The 18,408-nt window shown below is 45.1% G+C and overlaps 1 protein-coding gene across 1 annotated transcript in view; it reads left to right on the top strand.

The window, feature by feature from the left end:
- The first annotated feature begins 1,088 nt into the window (after positions 1-1,088).
- DCLRE1C (DNA cross-link repair 1C) overlaps positions 1,089-18,408 on the top strand; it is a 32,927-nt gene continuing 15,607 nt past the window's right edge. Inside the window, exons 1-5 of the mRNA XM_032799967.2 lie at positions 1,089-1,266; positions 5,552-5,603; positions 10,994-11,078; positions 16,635-16,694; positions 17,358-17,417. Coding sequence (XP_032655858.1) covers positions 1,158-1,266; positions 5,552-5,603; positions 10,994-11,078; positions 16,635-16,694; positions 17,358-17,417 — 366 coding nt within the window. The 5' untranslated portion in view covers positions 1,089-1,157. The remainder of the gene's footprint in view (positions 1,267-5,551; positions 5,604-10,993; positions 11,079-16,634; positions 16,695-17,357; positions 17,418-18,408) is intronic.

Raw genomic sequence — 18,408 nt, 5'->3', positions numbered from 1 at the left:
GTTGCTGAGATTTAGGTCTTGAATTGGGCAGGCCAAAAGTTGTGCCGGTCGCTTTTGAAAATGGGAGTAAGTGACTTGACCAAAGTTACACAGTGAGGCAAAGGTAGAGTTGGGAAAAGAATGCTTTTTGTCTGACTTCCCATCCCCCGCATTAATCCCCCCCAACGGATATAAAATTAGATATACCACCTTGGTGGTGATATCAGCATAAATAGCTAACAGATTACTGCTTGGCAATAATTACATTTTCCCCCTCACTTTGAACAGGGCACGCAACATGCTGTGAACAGAGACAAAACCCCAGATCCTCAAAGGTATTTAGGAGCCTAGGAGTTGGTCTGGGCCAAAGTATTAAAAACAACGTACAGCACTTTTGAGAATTCAATAGTTTGCCCCCACCTACAAAATAAATGAATGTCATAACAATAAATACTAATGGACATTGTTGGAGCAAAACAATTACTAATATAATTTATAATTAATTCAGTAATTGTGAATTATAAGTAACTACTCACACCCAATTACTAATGGACTAATTATAATTATTCATGATAAGCATTTACAAACCAACGAACACTGCACTAAGGCAGGGAATGAATTCCTAATGCAGTAATTATCCATATTCAATATTATTCAGTTACCAAGAGTCAGTATTAATGATGAAAAGTATCAGGCCATAGCCGTGTTAGTCTGAATCCACAAAAACAACAAGGAGTCTGGTGGCACCTTAAAGACTAACAGATTTATTTGGGCATAAGTTTTCATAACTGAAAAAAACCAAACCTTGTTTTTATTAATGATGCAGATGCTAATGGTATCAGTTATTAATTACCTAAACCTCCTTATTGAGAAATCATTGCGCTCAGGAGTGAGCAGGCCAGGAGTACACGGGCATGCCCTTCTCCCCATGCTGCAGGGCAGCGGGGCCCTTCAGTCCTCGGGTTCACACAGTAGCTCCAAACCCCACAGCAAAAGCCGGAGTAGAAAAGCTCCAGCCGTTTCTGTTACTGGCCCTTTATGAAAAGGCCCCGCCCCGGCCCTTTCCTCGTAGGCGGACGGGTTGCAAAGGCGGCTCTGTGATTGGTTCGAACCGCAGCCAACGGGGCAGGTGGGGATGGTGGACGGACGGAGACCGAGGAGGAGAACAGCGCCGCGCCATGAGCAGCTTCGGCGGCCGGATGCGGGAGTATCCGTGGCTGTCCATAGACCGCTTCGACCGGGAGAACCTGCGGGCCCGGGCCTACTTCCTGTCCCACTGCCACAAGGGTGAGAGCGCGAGAGGTGCCGCCGGCCCCGCGCGCCAGTCGCTTCGCTGGTGCTGCGCGTCCCCCCCTTTCCTCCAGCGCGCGCGCCTGGCGCCGCCGCCCCTGCCCTCCCCCACCCCGGGCTGCTGCTGTCCTCGACCGGAGACCCGCTCATCTTTCCCCTCCCCCCCGCTCTGAGCCTGAGCTTTTCCCTGCCGCGCACCGGCTCCCATCCGGAATCATTCCTCACACTCCCCCCTCTTCAGTGCGTCGACTAGGTGATCGCTTCTTACCCTTTGAGCTGCCGGGCAAATCCTACTCCGCGCCCCCAGGCCACTTTCGGTGGTTTCCCTGTGGTGGGCTGCTTGCACAATGGGGACACTTACCGCGCGGCCGCTTTCTCTTGCCCGGCCTCCGTCTAGTGCTGGGGCTGTTGGACCCCGCACAGGCCGTCCTCTGATTTATGGGAAGCCTGATGCGTATATTATTAAATTGTGCCCCATGCGCCACTGAAGGCTGCCCCAGCCAGCCCCGCTCTCACCAGTGTGTCGCAGGGGCACAGCCCCTGCCCGTGGACCCCAAACCGTCGGCCCCATTGCTGACTTCACACCAGCTTACCTGCGCAGGCAAGTGGCCAAGCATGGCCTTCCTGCGTCACAGCGGGGCTCAGCCCCACAGCCACTCCTGGCCTCACACAGACACATTCTGGACGGAAGTGCCAAAGCAGTAAGAACAACAATAGTACACAGTGTGGTTTTGTGCACGTGACCAGACGCGTGCGTGTGTGTGTGTGTGTGACTGTGCTGAGGAGTGAGAGACAATCTGTATGGGGGACTGAATCATGAGAGGCGGAGGGTATGTGGGTGTGGAGACTGGCTGTGTGTGTGTTAGGGGATTGGTGAGAGAGCGTGCCACTGTTACCTTTAAAGTCGCCCCCGCCTTGCCCCAGCACTTTTGCGTGCCCCCCCCCCCGCTCCACCTTTTTGGTCCTCTGTCCCCTGGCACCCGGCCTGGCCTCACCACAGACCGAGCAGTACAAGGCAGGCAGTGTTCCAGGAGCAGTAGGCCCGGCAACTGCTCCTGCTCTGGTCTCCTCGGGGCTGGGCCCTGCCATCTGGCTGAGGGCATGTAAGGGAGAGGTTGGGGTTGGGGAGAAGCCCACCTGCCCAGCACGGGGAAGGGGCTGGAGATGAGAGGAGTCCAGCTGTGGCCAGGGAAGGGAATGGTGCCCCAAATTTTTGGATGCCCTACGCAGCTGCATATGCTGTGTGTGCCTAAGGAGAGCCCTAGTTGGTGCCCCATTCCTCCACTTTCCCGAAGCCTCTCTGTGTGGGGCTTTTGGTCGCTGTCCCACTCCTCCCACAAGGAAGTGGGTCGCTGTCCCACTTCCTTGTGGCCTCTCTGTGTAGAGCTGTACCACTTTGCTCCAAGGTTTGCCCCAAGTACCTCCTACCCTGGAGCTGTGCTACAGCCCCTTTTTCCTATCATGTCCTCTCTGGGCGAGTTACGCTGCCCACCACCCCAGCTAGACTAAGTTCAAGGGTGTATTACTGATAACCAAGTAAATACAGCTAATGCAAAAGTAGAGGTAAAATGTAACCATGTGTATCAGGAATGGAAAATTGAAAATCAATTTCCCTTTAGAATGCTGCAGGATATAGTGCTAAGGTTTTATTTTTTTAAAGAAACAGTCATACTTTTTTTTCATGCCATGCACGAGAGTAACATGTCATTGTATCTAAGACGACATTCACACTGAATACTGTGTCGTAACCATAGATTTTCTGCACCTGATTGGGGAGTCACTCTTTTTTTGTTTTTTATCTTCAAGGGGGTGGAAATTTCTCTCCTTCCTTTGTGCAACAAACTTCTGTAATGATGTACACTAGATCAGTGGTTCTCAAAGCCGGTTTGCCGCTTGTTCAGGGAAAGTCCCTGGCAGGTCGGGCCAGCTTGTTTACCTGCCGCATCCGCAGGCTCCGCCAATTGTGGCTCCCACTAGCTGTGGTTCGCTGCTTTAGGCCAATGAGGGCTGCGGGAAGCGGCGTGGGCCGAGGGGTGTGCTGGCCGCCCTTCCTACAGCTCCCATTGGCCTGGAGCAGCGAACCGCGGCCAGTGGAAGCCACGATTGGCTAAACCTGCAGACGTGGCAGGTAAACAAACTGACCTGGCCTGCCAGGGGCTTTCCCTGAACAAGTGGCTGATCAACTTTGAGAACCACTACACTACATACCCCTGAGGGCGTTTTGTGCCAAAAAACACACAAATTTTCTGCACACAATATTTTAAAATTCTGCAAAATTCTTCACGTTTCATTTGTCAATAAATAAATCCAGAGACTTCAGCATGGCAGTGGGGAGCACAGGCCACTCACTGCACAAAGGTGGGAGATCACCATGCAGCCTCTCTGCCCCTGGGACACAGACTCAGTGGTGAGGCTGCACCCAGCTGTGACACAGCACAAGGTCTGGGCCTGCCCTGGAAACACCCTGGGGCCCTGCCTCTCTGTGCCAGGCATACCAGGTGTGGGGTAGGCACAGGGCCTTCCCTAGCTATTCTGGGGCCCTACGCAGCACCCCTGTGGGGTGTGTGTGTGTGTGGGGGGAGCCCAGGCCTCAGCTGGGAAGGAGCAGGGGGGCTGTTCCCAGGCCTCTGTGGGGGTGGAAGGTGGGGCTGGCTTGGGAGGCAAGGGGGAACCACCCCCCAGCACTCACTGGCGGCGCGGCTGGGTCTGGGTCTGCACTTCCCACCGCCGGTAAGTGCAGGCCCGGCCATGCTGCAGAGCTCAGGGGAGTGGGGGCAGTGCTGGAGCAGCACATAGCTGTGCAGAGTGCCAGGAAATTTGGGGCAGCAAACTTCCTGGTGCCCTACGCAGCTGCACACTTTGCGTATGGGTAATGACAGCCCTCGGTAGGCAGAGTCAGCCAGGCAAGATCTTAGTGTGGAGGGGCTCAATGTGGGGTGATCCAGGTGTGGGGTGAGAGGATTCTATTTGGGACAGTCTGGGTGCAGGCACCTCAGTGGGGGCGTACTGGTGGGGATCTAGATGTACAGAGGCTTGTTGTGCGGGGGCAGGGGGGTTCCTGGTGCAGGGGCAATGGGATTCTGCAGGGGCTTCTAGGTGAAGGTGGTTGGGGCTCAGTAGAGGGGTCTGGGTGTATGCGTCTAAGCAGGGGGGGAGGGGGCTGGGGGAGTAGAGCTTGGTGGGGTGCAGGTCTGGGTGCAGCTAGTTGGGGATCAGTGGCATGGGAGTCTGGATGTAGGGGCTCAGGTTGGTGTTGGGGGTGGGGCATCAGGGTGGGAATTTGAGTGCAGGGAGCTCAGTGGGCAGTGGTCTGAGTGCAGGAGTGGCGGTCTGGAGGCAGGGGGTCTGGGTGAAGGAGGTTTCCAGATGCAGGGGTTGAGGTTCAGTGGGGTGGGGTTCGGGTATGGAGGGATAGGAGGATTCTGGAGGTACTGGGTGAGGCTTGGCAGGGGTGTCTGGGTATGGGAGATCCAAATGCATGCTGGTTGGATGGATGGGGGAGTTGCTCCCTGTACAGAGATCCCTCTCCCCACAGCTGAGGAGTGATGGGGGCAGGAAGCAGGGGAGGATGCTGAGCTTCCTGCAGCTGGGGGAGGTTTCTGGGAGTGTGTCTGACACAGCCTCAGCCACTTCTTGCACGGGAAGAGGAAGTCCCATCCTCTCCTGCCTCCAGCCCAGCCGGGACTAGCAGTTGATCCCAGCTCAAAGTAGGAGTCATTGGCTGGGGTGTCTCCAGCCCCACAGTGACTTACCTCTCTGCTGGCTGCTCTGGGTGCCTGAAATGATGTACTTGCTTGACTGTTCTTACAGCTTCCCTTTGCTTCCCTGTCAGAAAGTCATTTTTCTGTAGGTAAGCAAAGAAATCTGCAGGGTATGAATTCTGCGCATGTGCAGTGGTGCAGAATCCCCCCAGGAGTAACTACAAAATGAGACTACTTTTTATAAATTCATCCTGCTTATCATTGTTTCTATCTGTCATGTTTATTTTGGGGCTTCAAACTTACGTGGGACTGTTGGAGAGAATAAGCATTTATAGAATAATGTAGTGAGCTTGCAACTGGCACAAGGGTTTGCCTTCATGGAGCTCATTGTAGGATCAGGGCCTGAGATTGTTAGCTCTTCACAGGACAGGAATCATAGTCTCTTATTTTACTGTGTAGCATTATGCTATAAATAATAAACCTACCTGCGATTTTTTTCTATTACTTTTAAATATTAAAGTTGTGATGTATGGTAACTTTTAAAACAAAATAAAGTTATGAACTTTATATCTTACTGTTAGATCACATGAAAGGGCTGAGAGCACCTTCCTTGAAAAGAAGACTGGAGTGCAGGTAATGGTTTACACTCAAGTAATATCATTGGAACTTGTCCCTGAAGTGCTGGGGAAATTCAAGTCTACACACTTCATTTTTATCAATAAACTTTTCTTGAAAGATCACTGGGACCTGGAGACAAACCCACTGCTGTGATTTTTTTTTTTTTTTCCCTCCTAGCACTTGCTCTTGCCATATGACACTTTCCTTTTGTTTCTCTGCCAAAGCCTACCCCCACCCTGCTGTACCTGAAACAGCTGTGTTCCTACTTCTTTGATCAAAGTGTGCAAAATCTCAAATACTACACGTACAATGTTGTAATTGGGAAGAAAAGTGTATTACATATTACAGTAGTGTCCAGAAGCTCTAGTCAGGATTGGAGGTCTCATTGTGTCATGTGCTGTGCAAACACACAGAGTAGACAATCTAATTTAAAACAAAACACCATAGGTATAACAATCTGTAGGAGGAGGAGGATGGTAACAGGAATATAGGTGGTTACAGAGACTACTTATGGGCTCAACTTGCTGTTTCTGACGTTTTTTTTTTTTTTAACATCTGTGAATTATTTGTAAAATACCAACCTGAGTTCAAATTGGCTTCCACACAAATCATCCCATCTGAGTGCTGATTAAAATCTTATCACATCATACGTTCTGCATATGGCACATGGTACAATTTCTAGATTACTTTTATTTGAGTTCTAAAACAATCTGTTGGTTTCTATTTTGTATCTCTTTCCATATAAAGGCAGGTGTGTTTGCTACTAAGTCCCACAGTATCATATTCAGAGAGGGAAATAATTCTTAAAATGACCTAAATACCTAAACATGTAATCACTTCTAGGGTTGGGTAAAAGTGAGTGCTGGATCCCATTTGGAATCTCCCTATTCCAGCGATATAAAGTTTCTAGCCCTGCAGGGTTGTTAGATTACAGACTTTAAAGTTGTGAATAGAAAAGCTCTCGCTGGACCAAGATGGAATCTAGCTAAACTAATTCTAGACATGACCCCACCTTTTCCACGTGGATTCCCTACATGGCAAATCTGGTTCCTCATCATACTAGTTCAGAGTATGTCAGTGCAGAGTTTTGATGGGAGTCTAGATGACATTATGGTCTGTGAAAGTAGTCAGGTATGGGGAGGGGACTGGGATTCAGGTCCACCTTTTGGCTCCTGCTGGTGGTGCTGCTGCTGCAGAGGAAGTGTAGTAGTTAGGGAGGGTTGGGAGGAGGTCAGACTAGACAACAATATACGAAGTTAGTAGGGATAGATGATGTGATGATGTTACCAGGGTCCAAAGGCAGTGATATCCATTGCTTCTTCCTGCTGGGAGTTTCTGAGGATCTGTACCTACTCCCATGGGACATCACTATTTTGCCAGCCCACGTGGCCCGGGGGAAGGAGTATGTGCAGCTTTATACCAGTGGGATGTCTGAGCAGATACACCTGTGTTCTAGAGTGGTGGCCCGGGCTGTACCTACCCCACTATTGCTGCTCTTTGGTGCTAGAAATCTCAAGCCTGCTTGAATTGGGTGTAGTTTTTCCCTGCTCCTGTGGGGAGCCACATCAAATGTAACCACTTACTAAATTATATCTTCAAGACAATCATCTAAAAATTTCGCCTGATACCGCTGCAGTTACCTGCTCATAACTTTTTTCACTATCAACTAGATGTAGGCCAGGATCCACACTCCAAAATACGACCTTTGTATTTCTAAAATGACAGAGCTAAACTTTGGATGCTAAATTCTCTCAAATTCAGCAGTCAAATGGCGGAGCGAATCTGAACTCTGAAGGTTGGGTTGGTGTGTTTTGGATTGGGCCCGTTAAGGAGAGAGGAGTGAAGCTGTGATCTTCTGATCGTACCTCCAGACCATTGGTCAGATTCATGCTAAGAACGGCAACGGGTCAGACCAAAGGTCCATCCTAGCCCCAGTATGCTGTCTACCGACAGTGGCCAAATGCAAAGTGCCCAGAGGGAGTGAACCTAAGCAGCAAATGATCAAGTGATCTCTCTCCTGCCATCCATCTCCATCCCTCTGATGAACAAGGCCTAGGATCACCATTCTTTACCCTTCATGGCCAATAGTCCATTTATGGACTTAGCCACTATGAATTATCCATTCCCTTAACACACTGTTTAAGTCCTACCTTCAAACCTCCTCAGGCAAGGAGTTCCACAAGTTGAACTGTGTGCTGCATGAAGAAGAACTTCTTTTATTCTGTTTTAAACTGCTGCCCATTAATTTTCATCTTGTGACCCCTAAGTTCTTGTATTATGGGAATAAGTAAAAACTTTTTGCCTATCACACTTTCTCTACATCACTCATCAGGCTTGTATATACCTCTATCATATGCCTGCCTTAGTCTCCCCTCTTTTCCAAGCTGAAAAGGAGGCCTAGCCTCTTTAATCTTTGCCTCTATGGGTCCCTCTCCAAACCCTAAATATTTTAGTTGCACTTGTTCAACTTTTCTAGTGCTTAGAATATTCCTCTTGAGTTTTAGGAGACCAATCTGTACCACAGTATGCCGACCATGTGGGCATATCCATGGATTATATAAAGGCGCATAATAATATTCTCCGTCTTCTTCTCTATACCACTTATTAATGATTAACTAACATCCTGTTGCTTTTTTGAAATCACCTCTGCGTCACTGCTTGGACATTTCAGAGAAACTATCCACGATGACGCCAAGGGATCTTTTTCTGACTTGTAGCTAAATTAGCTCCTCCGTATTGTATGTATGGTTGGAGTTATTTTTTCCAGGTGCATAACTTTACATTTTTATCCACATTAAATTTCATTTGCCATTTGTTGCCCATTACTTAGTTTTGTAGAGAATCTTTTTAGTTCTACTTCACAATATGCTTGTCTTAACTATCTTGAGCAGTTTAGTATCATCTGCAAACTCTTGCCGAGGACCACTCACTGTTTGGTACACCCTTTCTCCAGATCAAATTATGAATTAAATTGAATAGGATTGGTCCTATGGACTTGACCCTTGGGGGACACCACTAATTATCCTCTCCGATGTCTGAAATATTACCATTGAATTCCTACCCTCTGTTCCTGTCTTTTAAACTAAGTTTCCCAATCCGTGAAAAGACCTTCCTTTAATCCATACAGCTTATTTAACAGTAAAGAGCCTTTGGTGAGGGACCTTCGTCAAATGCTTTCTGAATCTAAGTATATTATCGTCCACAGGATCCCCCTTGTCCACATGTTTTTGACTGCCCTCAAAGAAACTCTATAGATAAGTAGACAATCGATTTCCCGTTACAAGAAACCATTGTTGACTATTGGCTCAAGCAGTTTATTTCTTTTCTGTGTCTGAACAATTTTATTCTTAACTATTGTTGTCGACTAAATTTGCCCGGCTACTGGACCGTTAGAACTTACCGTTCTGTAATTGCCGGATCAACCTCAGAGCCTTTTGTAAAATATTGCGCGTACATTAGCTAACTTCCAGTCATTGGGTACCTGAAAGCCGATTTAAAGACAGGTGACGGACCCTTAGTACTAAATAGTTACGCAACTTCACAGGTTGAATTTTGTCAGAAGTCTTGGGTTAAATGCCATCTGGTCCGCGGTGACTTGTTAATGTTTTGAGTTTATCATTAATTCCGAAAACGTCCTCTAGTGACGCTTCAATCTGTGACAGTTTTCCTCAGATTTCCCTTAGCGAGGAGAGCCCGGCTCAGGTTTGGGAATCTCCCTAACATCCTCAGCGGTGAAGACTGGAGCGAGAAGAATCCATTTAGTTTTCCTCTGCAATGACTTTATCGTCTTTAAGCGCTCCCTATTTGTATTTGTCGATTGTCAAGGGGCTCCACTGGTTGTTTATCAGGCTTCCTGCTTCTGATGCTACTTAAAAAAACATTGTTGTTATTACCATTTGGAGTTTTTGGCTAGCTGTTCTTTACTCCAACTTTTCTTCTGGCTTTTCTTATTACACTCTTGCACTTAAGCTGGCAGTGTTTGTGCTCCTTTCTATTTGCCTCACTAGGATTTGACTTCCACTTTTTAAAGGAAGTCTTTTTATCTCTTACTTTATGCTTGCTACTGTCTCCAGTAATGTCCTGTGTTCCCTGTTACCAAGGCAACAGGGCAAATTTTGGCCCTTCCCACTCTATCACTTTCTCCCTCCATATAAGACCTGGTCTAGACTACAGCTTTAGGTGGATGTAAGGCAGCTTACGTCAACTTAATTGTCAGTGTACACACTACAGCCTTGTTTCCACCGATGTAAGTGCCCTACTACACTGACATGATTCCACCACCATGAGCGGCATAGGGCTTATGTTGGTGTACTTCAGGCAGTGCAGTGTCCTTGTAGACACTGCCTTACTTGCATCTGTTGGCCGTCATTCTTGTCACTTTCATGTCTCTTCTGAACCTGTGAAATTGACAAAAAAGCTGGTTTCTGGCTCCCCAGCCATGCCTGGTCTCCACTCCAAGCTGGGCTGCTGCCTGGGCTCCCGCCTGGGCTCCCCATGGGGAGACCTACTGCCCTCCTGGCTCCCCATTCTGATGTGTGCTGCTATCCTGGCTCCCTACTCCAGTGCAGGCTGCTGCGTGGGCTCTCAGCTCCCCACTCCCCACCAGGAATGGGGCAGATGCACCAGGCTTCTCAGCTGAGAAGCCCGGTGAGGCTGCCCCGTTCCCAGTGGGGAGCTGCATGCAGAGCTGAAAGTGGGTGGAAGCACTCTTGGTGAGGATGTGCACCACCAACAGAAGAAGGGCAGTGTGGATTAGATTGATTTAGGGCATATCTACACTGTAAACGTAAGTGTGAGTGGAATAGCAACAGACACTTTCCTGGAGTGCAAATAAATAATGTCTACTGTTTTGCCATTGCCTACCCTTGCAATGATGTATTTTAAATAGGTGAATGTCTCATAGCCATTTGGTAGTCCACTGCTAAACTCTGTTGTTCCCTAGAACTCAAGTTATGGTTAAAATTTGGTAGCTTACTTGATCCCTTCTTAAAAGTGAACTGAGAAGCTCAAGAAAGATGTTTGAGATCTTACAGTTTTCTCTGAAGCCTGGAATGGTGTAAGGAACTACATTCCAATGCTCGAATTAGGTGTTTGTGATAGTTATCAACTATTCCAGGAAGGTATGGGGACCTTTAAACTCAGATCTTGACAGGTAAGCAAAGGAGGAAAGGATTTTTTTTAAAGCAAGTATTTGTAAGTTTAGACACTTCTTAGAAAGATGCACACACCTGCCGCAGTGACTCTGTTTGACTCACTTCATGAACTCTACTGCTTCTATAGCTCTGTGTCTCCCCCTCTAACTAGGGGAGAGGTCCAGAGGCTATGTGGAGTGGCACATGCCACTTGATAGTTCCCTGTCCTTTATTTTGAAAGCCTTATTGATCTACTTTCTTCTTTCTGTGCAGCCTGAAAGTTCATTTGTACTGTTCACCGGTAACCAAGGAGTTGCTGCTGACTAGCCCGAAATACAAGTTTTGGGAGAATCGCATTGTAAGTTAACTTTTTCACATTAAAGCAAGTGTCGTTAATTAGATCAGACTTTGTACTTTTCTGTATGGTGGATTTGAGGAGGAACAATCTACTCCAAATTGTCCCAAGCAACAGTCTTTAAGTGGTGATGCTGGTGCCCAGTTCTACAATGTTCTGTGGGTTTAATTTCCACACACTCCATCCCTTCTCAGGTTATGTCTGCACTACAAATTACTTTGGTATAAGTTATATCACTCAGGGGTATGAATAAGCCTCTTCCCTCTCCTCGAGCGATGTAAATTACACTGACCCTAAGCACCAGTGTAGACAACACTGTGTCAGCGGGAGAGCTTCTCCTGCTGACATACCTACCTCCTTTGGCGGATGCAGGAGTTATTAAGCCAACAGCAGAGCTCTCCCATCAACTTAGAATGTCATCACCAGAAGTGCTTCAGCAGTGCAGTCGTACTGCTGTAAATGTTGTAATGTAGACATAGTCTCTGTTGTATGCTCTTTGGAACAGCACATTTATGTCTATTCAGCCAGTAGTCATATCTTTCTCTCCACGAATTTAGCAATTCTCTTGATTTAGAATCATAGAATATCAGGGTTGGAAGGGACCTCAGGAGGTCATCTAGTCCAACTCCCTGCTCAAAGCAAGACCAATCCCCAGACAGATTTTTACCCTGTTCCCTAAATGGCCCCCTCAAGGATTGAGCTCACAACCCTGGGTTTAGCAGGCCAAGATTCAAACCACTGAGCTATCCCTCCTCCTCTCTTTTAGTTTCTCTTCCTCTCCTCTAAATGTGATGTGTCCTACCTTCCTGTATTTCTGCAACTCTCTCTCTGCCCTGATTTATTTGTATCTCTTCTTTTACTTCTCTCTTTCTCTTGGTTTAAGGTCTCCTTTTTTGTGTATGGGGAGGGGTGGGGGGGAAGAATCTTTGAGGAAGTACTATTTCCCTCCTGCTTTTATAATGTCTTCCTTCCAGCCTCAAAAGCTTCATCTCATGATGCAGAATCACCTCAGAGCTTAATTGTCTCCATGAATTTAGCTGTAAACAGAGTGACTATAAACACTAGTCATTGAGCAAGCGTTGGATTATATAAATGTGACCTACTTGCAGTTCGTCTTTTTCAACATGGCATTTAATTACAATGAATGCTCATCACGCTGTCTAGATGGTACTAGTCTTACTTTGTACTTGCATGAACCCGTATTTTGTAAGCTCCTCAGACAGGGATCCTGTTCTTATATGGCAAATGCTACCTTTTGTAAAGTGCTGTAGAACCTACTGTATTGTTCTTTATACCTAAAGTATTTAATATGGTATTTTACATATTTCACAGCGTTGCATGAACATGAAGTTCCATTTAGCTTTCTGTAACACTTGTATAGAAAGTTTTGTTTCTATTACTTTGACTTTGTGTATCTTCAGTAATCTACAAACAAAGGAACTTGGCAGCATACTAATATGAGGGTGAGATATAGGGTTTTTTATTCTACAATCTACCTAGCTTTGTGGGTTTTCAAAGTATACTGTACTAGGTTCTCATTTTTGAGGAAAGTAAGGTTATAGAAGGTCATTTGAAAGTTTTAGGTTTTTTTGCAGATTGCCGTGTTTCTATGTAATATCTGAGATTATACTTGGAGGTTTCCAGTAGTGCTACATATTATCCTGATCTTCTGATTTTAAAACATACATGTAATGATAAGAGTTTTATAGTTGCACCTTCTAGATTTGCGTGCCTGAGTTCACAAATTTAAATAGCAGAGGAGTTGTCGATGTTGCTGCCTGTAATGACTTGCAGTGATATAGTGAACTGTACAGCTAGAACCCTGTGTGGATATAGAATTCGTATCTGCATCTGATCCATGATTTGCAAAAATGATCCACATATATCTGATATGAAGCAGATTTGCAAGGCTCTCTGTACAGCAACTAAATCAGAAAGTAGTTGAGTGGGTGTCCTGTCCATGAACTTTGTCTCATAACAAATGGTAGGCTTTCTGTTTGCATCACTGTGCTTTACAGTGTAAAGCTGATTCAAACTGGGTTGGTATTCATTAGACTAGGAGAGGTGTTCAAAATGCCAGCTTCTGTCTAAATAATTTTTTATGATTTGCAATCTGAGCTTGATGAGAAGTCTGAGTGTGAATAAGATATCTAGAGAGCATCTTTTGATCTGTTGACAGCTTAAAATTAAAATTGTCAAGAATATGGCCAGAAATCTGTCACTTACCTATGAAAGCAAACTTCCTTTTGCTGGTCGTAAGACCATTCTTCAGGAAATTTAGATATCTGATAATTCCAGTGGGAAATAGGTTTATATCTGGAATGAAATATTCCTAACCAATGTTTGAAACCCCAACTCTGCAGCACTGTACTAAGTCATGAGTGTAGCAAAGTGAAAACTGATCAGCCTGTTTTAATTGTCTAAGCTGAGTGATGTGCAAAAAGTGTATCAGTATTAATTATAGTTTTTAAAACTTTTGGTAGTCCAAGGTGTTATGAATTTCACTTCTTGTGGTGTTCACACTACAAAAGTGACACATAGCTATTGTTCCTTACATATCAGCTCCTTGCATTTTTGCCATATGTAGCTATATTTTGTGGCTAGGTAATGTACAAGTTCGATACATTTCTATGTATTTTGTTTAACTCTTGGCTAGCTAGCTGCAAAATCCAACACCACAGCTCTGAGGTTCTCGTCACAGTCCATATTATTGATGTACACAAACCATTAAATATTAAACTGTAAGGTATTCATGCCTTATAGACTCAAAGAGCTCACTCACTATCTCTTCAGCTTAACAAAGAAAAGGCAGAGGGGTGACTTGATTACAGTCCGTAAGTACCTACATGGGGAAACAAGTGTTTAAAATGGTCTCTTCAATCTAGGAGAGAAAGGTATAACACAAGCCAATGGCTGGTAATTAAAGCCAAATTCAGACTGGAAATGGTGTACATTTTTAATGGTGAGAATAATTAATTACTGGAACTGTTTACCAAGGGTCATGGTAGATTCTTCTTCACTGACAATTTTTAAATCAAGATTGGATATTTTTCTAAAAGTTCTACTCCAGGAATTATTTTGGGGAAGATCTATAACTGTAATACAGGAAGTCAGGTTGGTCCCTTCTGGTCCTGGAATCTTTGACTCTCACTGTTATCATAACGAACCTAGAGTGCTCTGTAGACTGGTTGCTTAGCTAAGAAACTGAGATATCAAGTGTTACAGCTCTTGCTTGGAGGGATGATAACCCCCACTCTCCCAGTCTTCCCCCGGTGTTGGGTTTTTATCCAGCAGAGACCAAATGATCCTCTCTGCTTTTTGGCAGGAGAAGGTGAAATGCTTGGAAATATTGACCAGAACTGAACAGAAAATTTGAGGGTAGGAAAGGAGCCTAATTAGCAGTATCTTTCTCCCCATCAGTAGTTCAGGGGGGCTTCTCTATGGTATGGTAACTCCTCACTTAAAGTCATCCCAGTTAATGTTGTTTCATTGTTATGTCGCTGATCAATTAGGGAACATACTCGTTTAAAGTTGCGCAGTGCTCCCTTATAACGTTATTTGGCACCCGCCTGCTTTGTCCACTGCTTGCAGAAAGAGCAGCTCATTGGAGTTAGCTGCTGGGGGCTTGGAACCAGGGTGGACCGGCAGCCCCCGCATCAGGCCCCCGCATCAGCTCCCTGCTCCCCTAAGTTCCCTGTGTAGCCTGCTGGGTGGCTACTATCAGTTGCCAGCAGTTCAGCTGTCCCTCCCCCCATTGCCACGTGCTGCTCCTGCCCTCTGCCTTGGAGCTGCTCCTGGGAGCCTCCTGCTTGCTGTGCAAGGCGGGGAGAAGAGGGGTGCTAATGTCAGTGTGTCCCCCTCCCCTCCTTCCTGCCCCCCACTCCTTTACCCCATCCAGTCATCTCCACAGAGCGGGGGGACACGACAGGGCTCAGGACAGAGGGAGCTTGCTGACAGCAGCTGCTGTCTCAATTTGCTGATCTAAAAAGGCAGTTACTTAGTGTGGTCAGCGTACTTAAAGGGGCAATGCGTGTTTCTCTCTCTCTCTCTTTGCCATTTTGTCTACCCTCCCTCCATTGATGCTGCCTTGTAGTGTGTGAAGTTACATTAATAACGATGTGTTAGCCCTTAAGGGCTCAACCCACTGCTAGTGCATCATTTACCAATAAGGCGTTCCCTGGGAAATATCATACCCTCTGATGTCACCACCTCAACCAAGCATCACAATCCTTGTTGCTGTGTACAGTGTTAAATTGTTAGTTTAAAACTTATTGTGTGTGTGTGTAGTGAGAGTCTTTTGTCTGGTGAAAAAAATTTCCCTGGAACTTACCCTCCACCTATTTAGAATAATTTTTATGGGGAAATTGGATTCTTTTAACATTGTTTCGCTTAAAGTAGCATTTGTCAGGAACATAACTACAACGTTAAGCGAGGAGTTACTGTATGTTAGTTTGAAGCTCCAAGGGTATTTGGAAGGAGGATGGGGCAGAATAGGGGGGATAACTCCTCTCCATGGCATCTCTGTGTTAATATGCAGAAATTCCAACAGTTTGCTGATTTCTGAAAAGCTGCTTTGTGGCTTCTTCCTTCAGGGGTGAGGGGATAGATTCTAGGAATCAATGGGAAGCTAAAGGAAGCTGTGCTGATGTGGTGGTGGTCATGATACAAAGAGACATCTCCACGGGAAAGGCTCAGGATCTGGGGAATTTCAATATCACTGGGCTGTGAGGGCTGCACTCCCTGTCTTCTCCACAGGAAGACATACCTGCCACACCCAATGACATGATAATGCTTTGGATGCCCTACAGAGTTCTCAGAGTAACTTGTTGGTGCCTCCTGGATTTTCCCTTTAGGGAATGATATGGTCCTTAATGCAGAAAAACAATAAGCCACTCTCTGTTTCCAGCTCTTGTGAGACTTGTGATCAAATTGTGGTCATTTATATTGAAGCCCCACCACCTGGAGTCATATTACTTTGTGAGATGCTTAACTTTTATTGTCAAGTGTGCTTCTAATCCGCAGGATTGAAGCTTCAGAACATGTCCCCAATGTGCGGTACAAGTTAAAAGCCCACAAGAAATGAAGAACTGAGTCATTAAAAAACAAAATCCCAAGCTTATCTCATGATTTTTTGAGGGCAGGGGATAAACTGGAGTCTGATTCATGTTTGTGCAGGTTTTTGTTTTTTTTTTTTTAAACACTTGCAGCTGGCGTCATTGCTTTCTCAACCAAAAAGAAGCCATATGATAGTGAGAAAATCAACACAACTTCTTTAAAATGTTGGGATCTCAGGTTTAACATTAATCTAGGTGTGCTCGGTTTAGTTAGCGTCTATCCATTACGTATTTACAGTTGTCAGAATGTATTTTTTTTTTTTTATTGAAAATATGTGAGTGTTTGGGAAAGTTTTATTTATTTTCCTTTTTCTGCAGACTTGGATTGCTTGCCCCGGGCATGTAGAAGTTTAAGATGTCTGTGGCATCAACCAATACCTAGATATAATCATACATCAGACACAATGTGAACTACATTTTATGATGCATTTTTTGTTTGTTGTAGGTTCCCCTTGAAGTTGAAACTCCAACTCAGATTTCTTTACTCGATGAAGCGTCTGGTGAGGTAACCATTTCAAAACAAGTCTTTTTAACAACCAATTTAAAGTTTTAAAAATGTTAAGGTGATATTTAAATCATAAATGTCGCTTTTTTTGCTCCCTTTAACTGGATAGAAATGAGATTCCAAAATGCTCCAACCCATGTTTAGCCACTTTAGAGACCTTTCCCCACTGTGACCCATGTCCCTCTCTGCTTAGTGTTGTTCTGTCTTTCTCTCTGCTGTATCTGAGGTCTCCAACCTATTCTTTCTTCTCTCATGATTTTTTCATTCATGAGTCTTCGTTGCTTCTTAGCTCATTTCAAGGCTGGTTGAAACATATGCACATGCACACAACACTTTGTCCTGCACATCCTGTCCAGGGCAAAACAATGTGTTTTGAGATTGGTTCCTCAGTAAGCAAGTTCTGAGGTCACAAGGGAGAAGGGGAGTATGATTTGTCCTAGAGCATCTGTGGGAGCTTTAATCGGCTGCTTGGAGTTGCCCGGAGAATCTCTGCCATACAGGGTCTGAGACCAGTGTACGGGGAAGACACCCTCACTTTTCCAAGAGCAGTTGAAGTGGCTACATAAATCCGTAGACTCTGATCATTGTCCCTTCCAGTGTCGCCAGTATTGTCCCACAGACTGAAACTAACCCTAACCTGTTAAAATGTCTCTTGATTTCTAGAAAGAAGATATAGTGGTGACACTTCTATCAGCTGGTCACTGCCCAGGATCAGTCATGTACGTGCTTTCAATAGATTCTGCATATTTTTAAATGTCCAGAACAGTTCTTAGTAGAAATAGATTCTATTTTTCTAGCTAGAAGAAATTAGTGAAGATAAATTGCTAATACTTACGTTTATTAATAATAGTATTATGGTTGCACCCAAACACCCCCTTCAGGATTGGAACAGCTTTATGCTGTGTCAGATCTACAAATATAAAGAACTTTTTTGCTTTTTCTACTGGTTATATGATGTGTATTGCTAGGAGCATGTTACTTTGCAGTTGCTATGATCTGGAACCATTTTTTAGTAACAATTTTTTTTCTGTGTGTGTGTGTATGTCTTTTAGCAGATGCACTTCAGCTTTGGTTTGGAAAATATAACCCTTAGGAAATCAATTGGGAACTTGGATCAGTTGGTTTCAAATACCTAGTTTTTATATAAAATTTCATATTATGCTAGATAAAACTGTGGAAGCGGTTTCTGCATGCTGCCTATTCCCTCAGAAAGCCCTTTGTTAACTGCTTCTGTAAACATTATTAATAGGGCCCTACCCTCCCTGTGATTTCAATGAGAGTTGAGGAATTCAGCACATCTTCAATCAGGGCCAAGATCTTTCTAGATTTTAAGGCCAGAAGGAACAATTATGATCATCTAGTCTCACTCCTGCATAACATAGGCCACAGAATTCCACCCAGTAATTCTGCACTAGGCTCAGTAACTAGTTGAGCTAGAACATGTCTTTAGAAAGGCATCCAGTCTTGATTGTTCAAGAGGTCAAGTAATGCAGACCTTTTTACTTGGTGAATTGTTCCAGTAGTTAGTTACCTTCATTGATAAAAATCTGTCTTATTTTCAATTTGAATTTCTATAGCTTCACTTTACATAACTAGGTTCAGCGGCAGGTCTGCGAGATGAAATAGCCCTCTAGCATCAGATCTATTCCCTAGTTAGGTACTTCTAGACTCTAATCCTGTATTAAGCTTCTTAAATATTACTGCAAAGCACAGT

The sequence above is a fragment of the Chelonoidis abingdonii genome, chromosome 1, assembly GCF_003597395.2.
Source record: "Chelonoidis abingdonii isolate Lonesome George chromosome 1, CheloAbing_2.0, whole genome shotgun sequence".
NCBI lineage: Eukaryota > Metazoa > Chordata > Testudines > Testudinidae > Chelonoidis > Chelonoidis abingdonii.
This window is presented reverse-complemented; position numbering and strand designations above follow the sequence as displayed.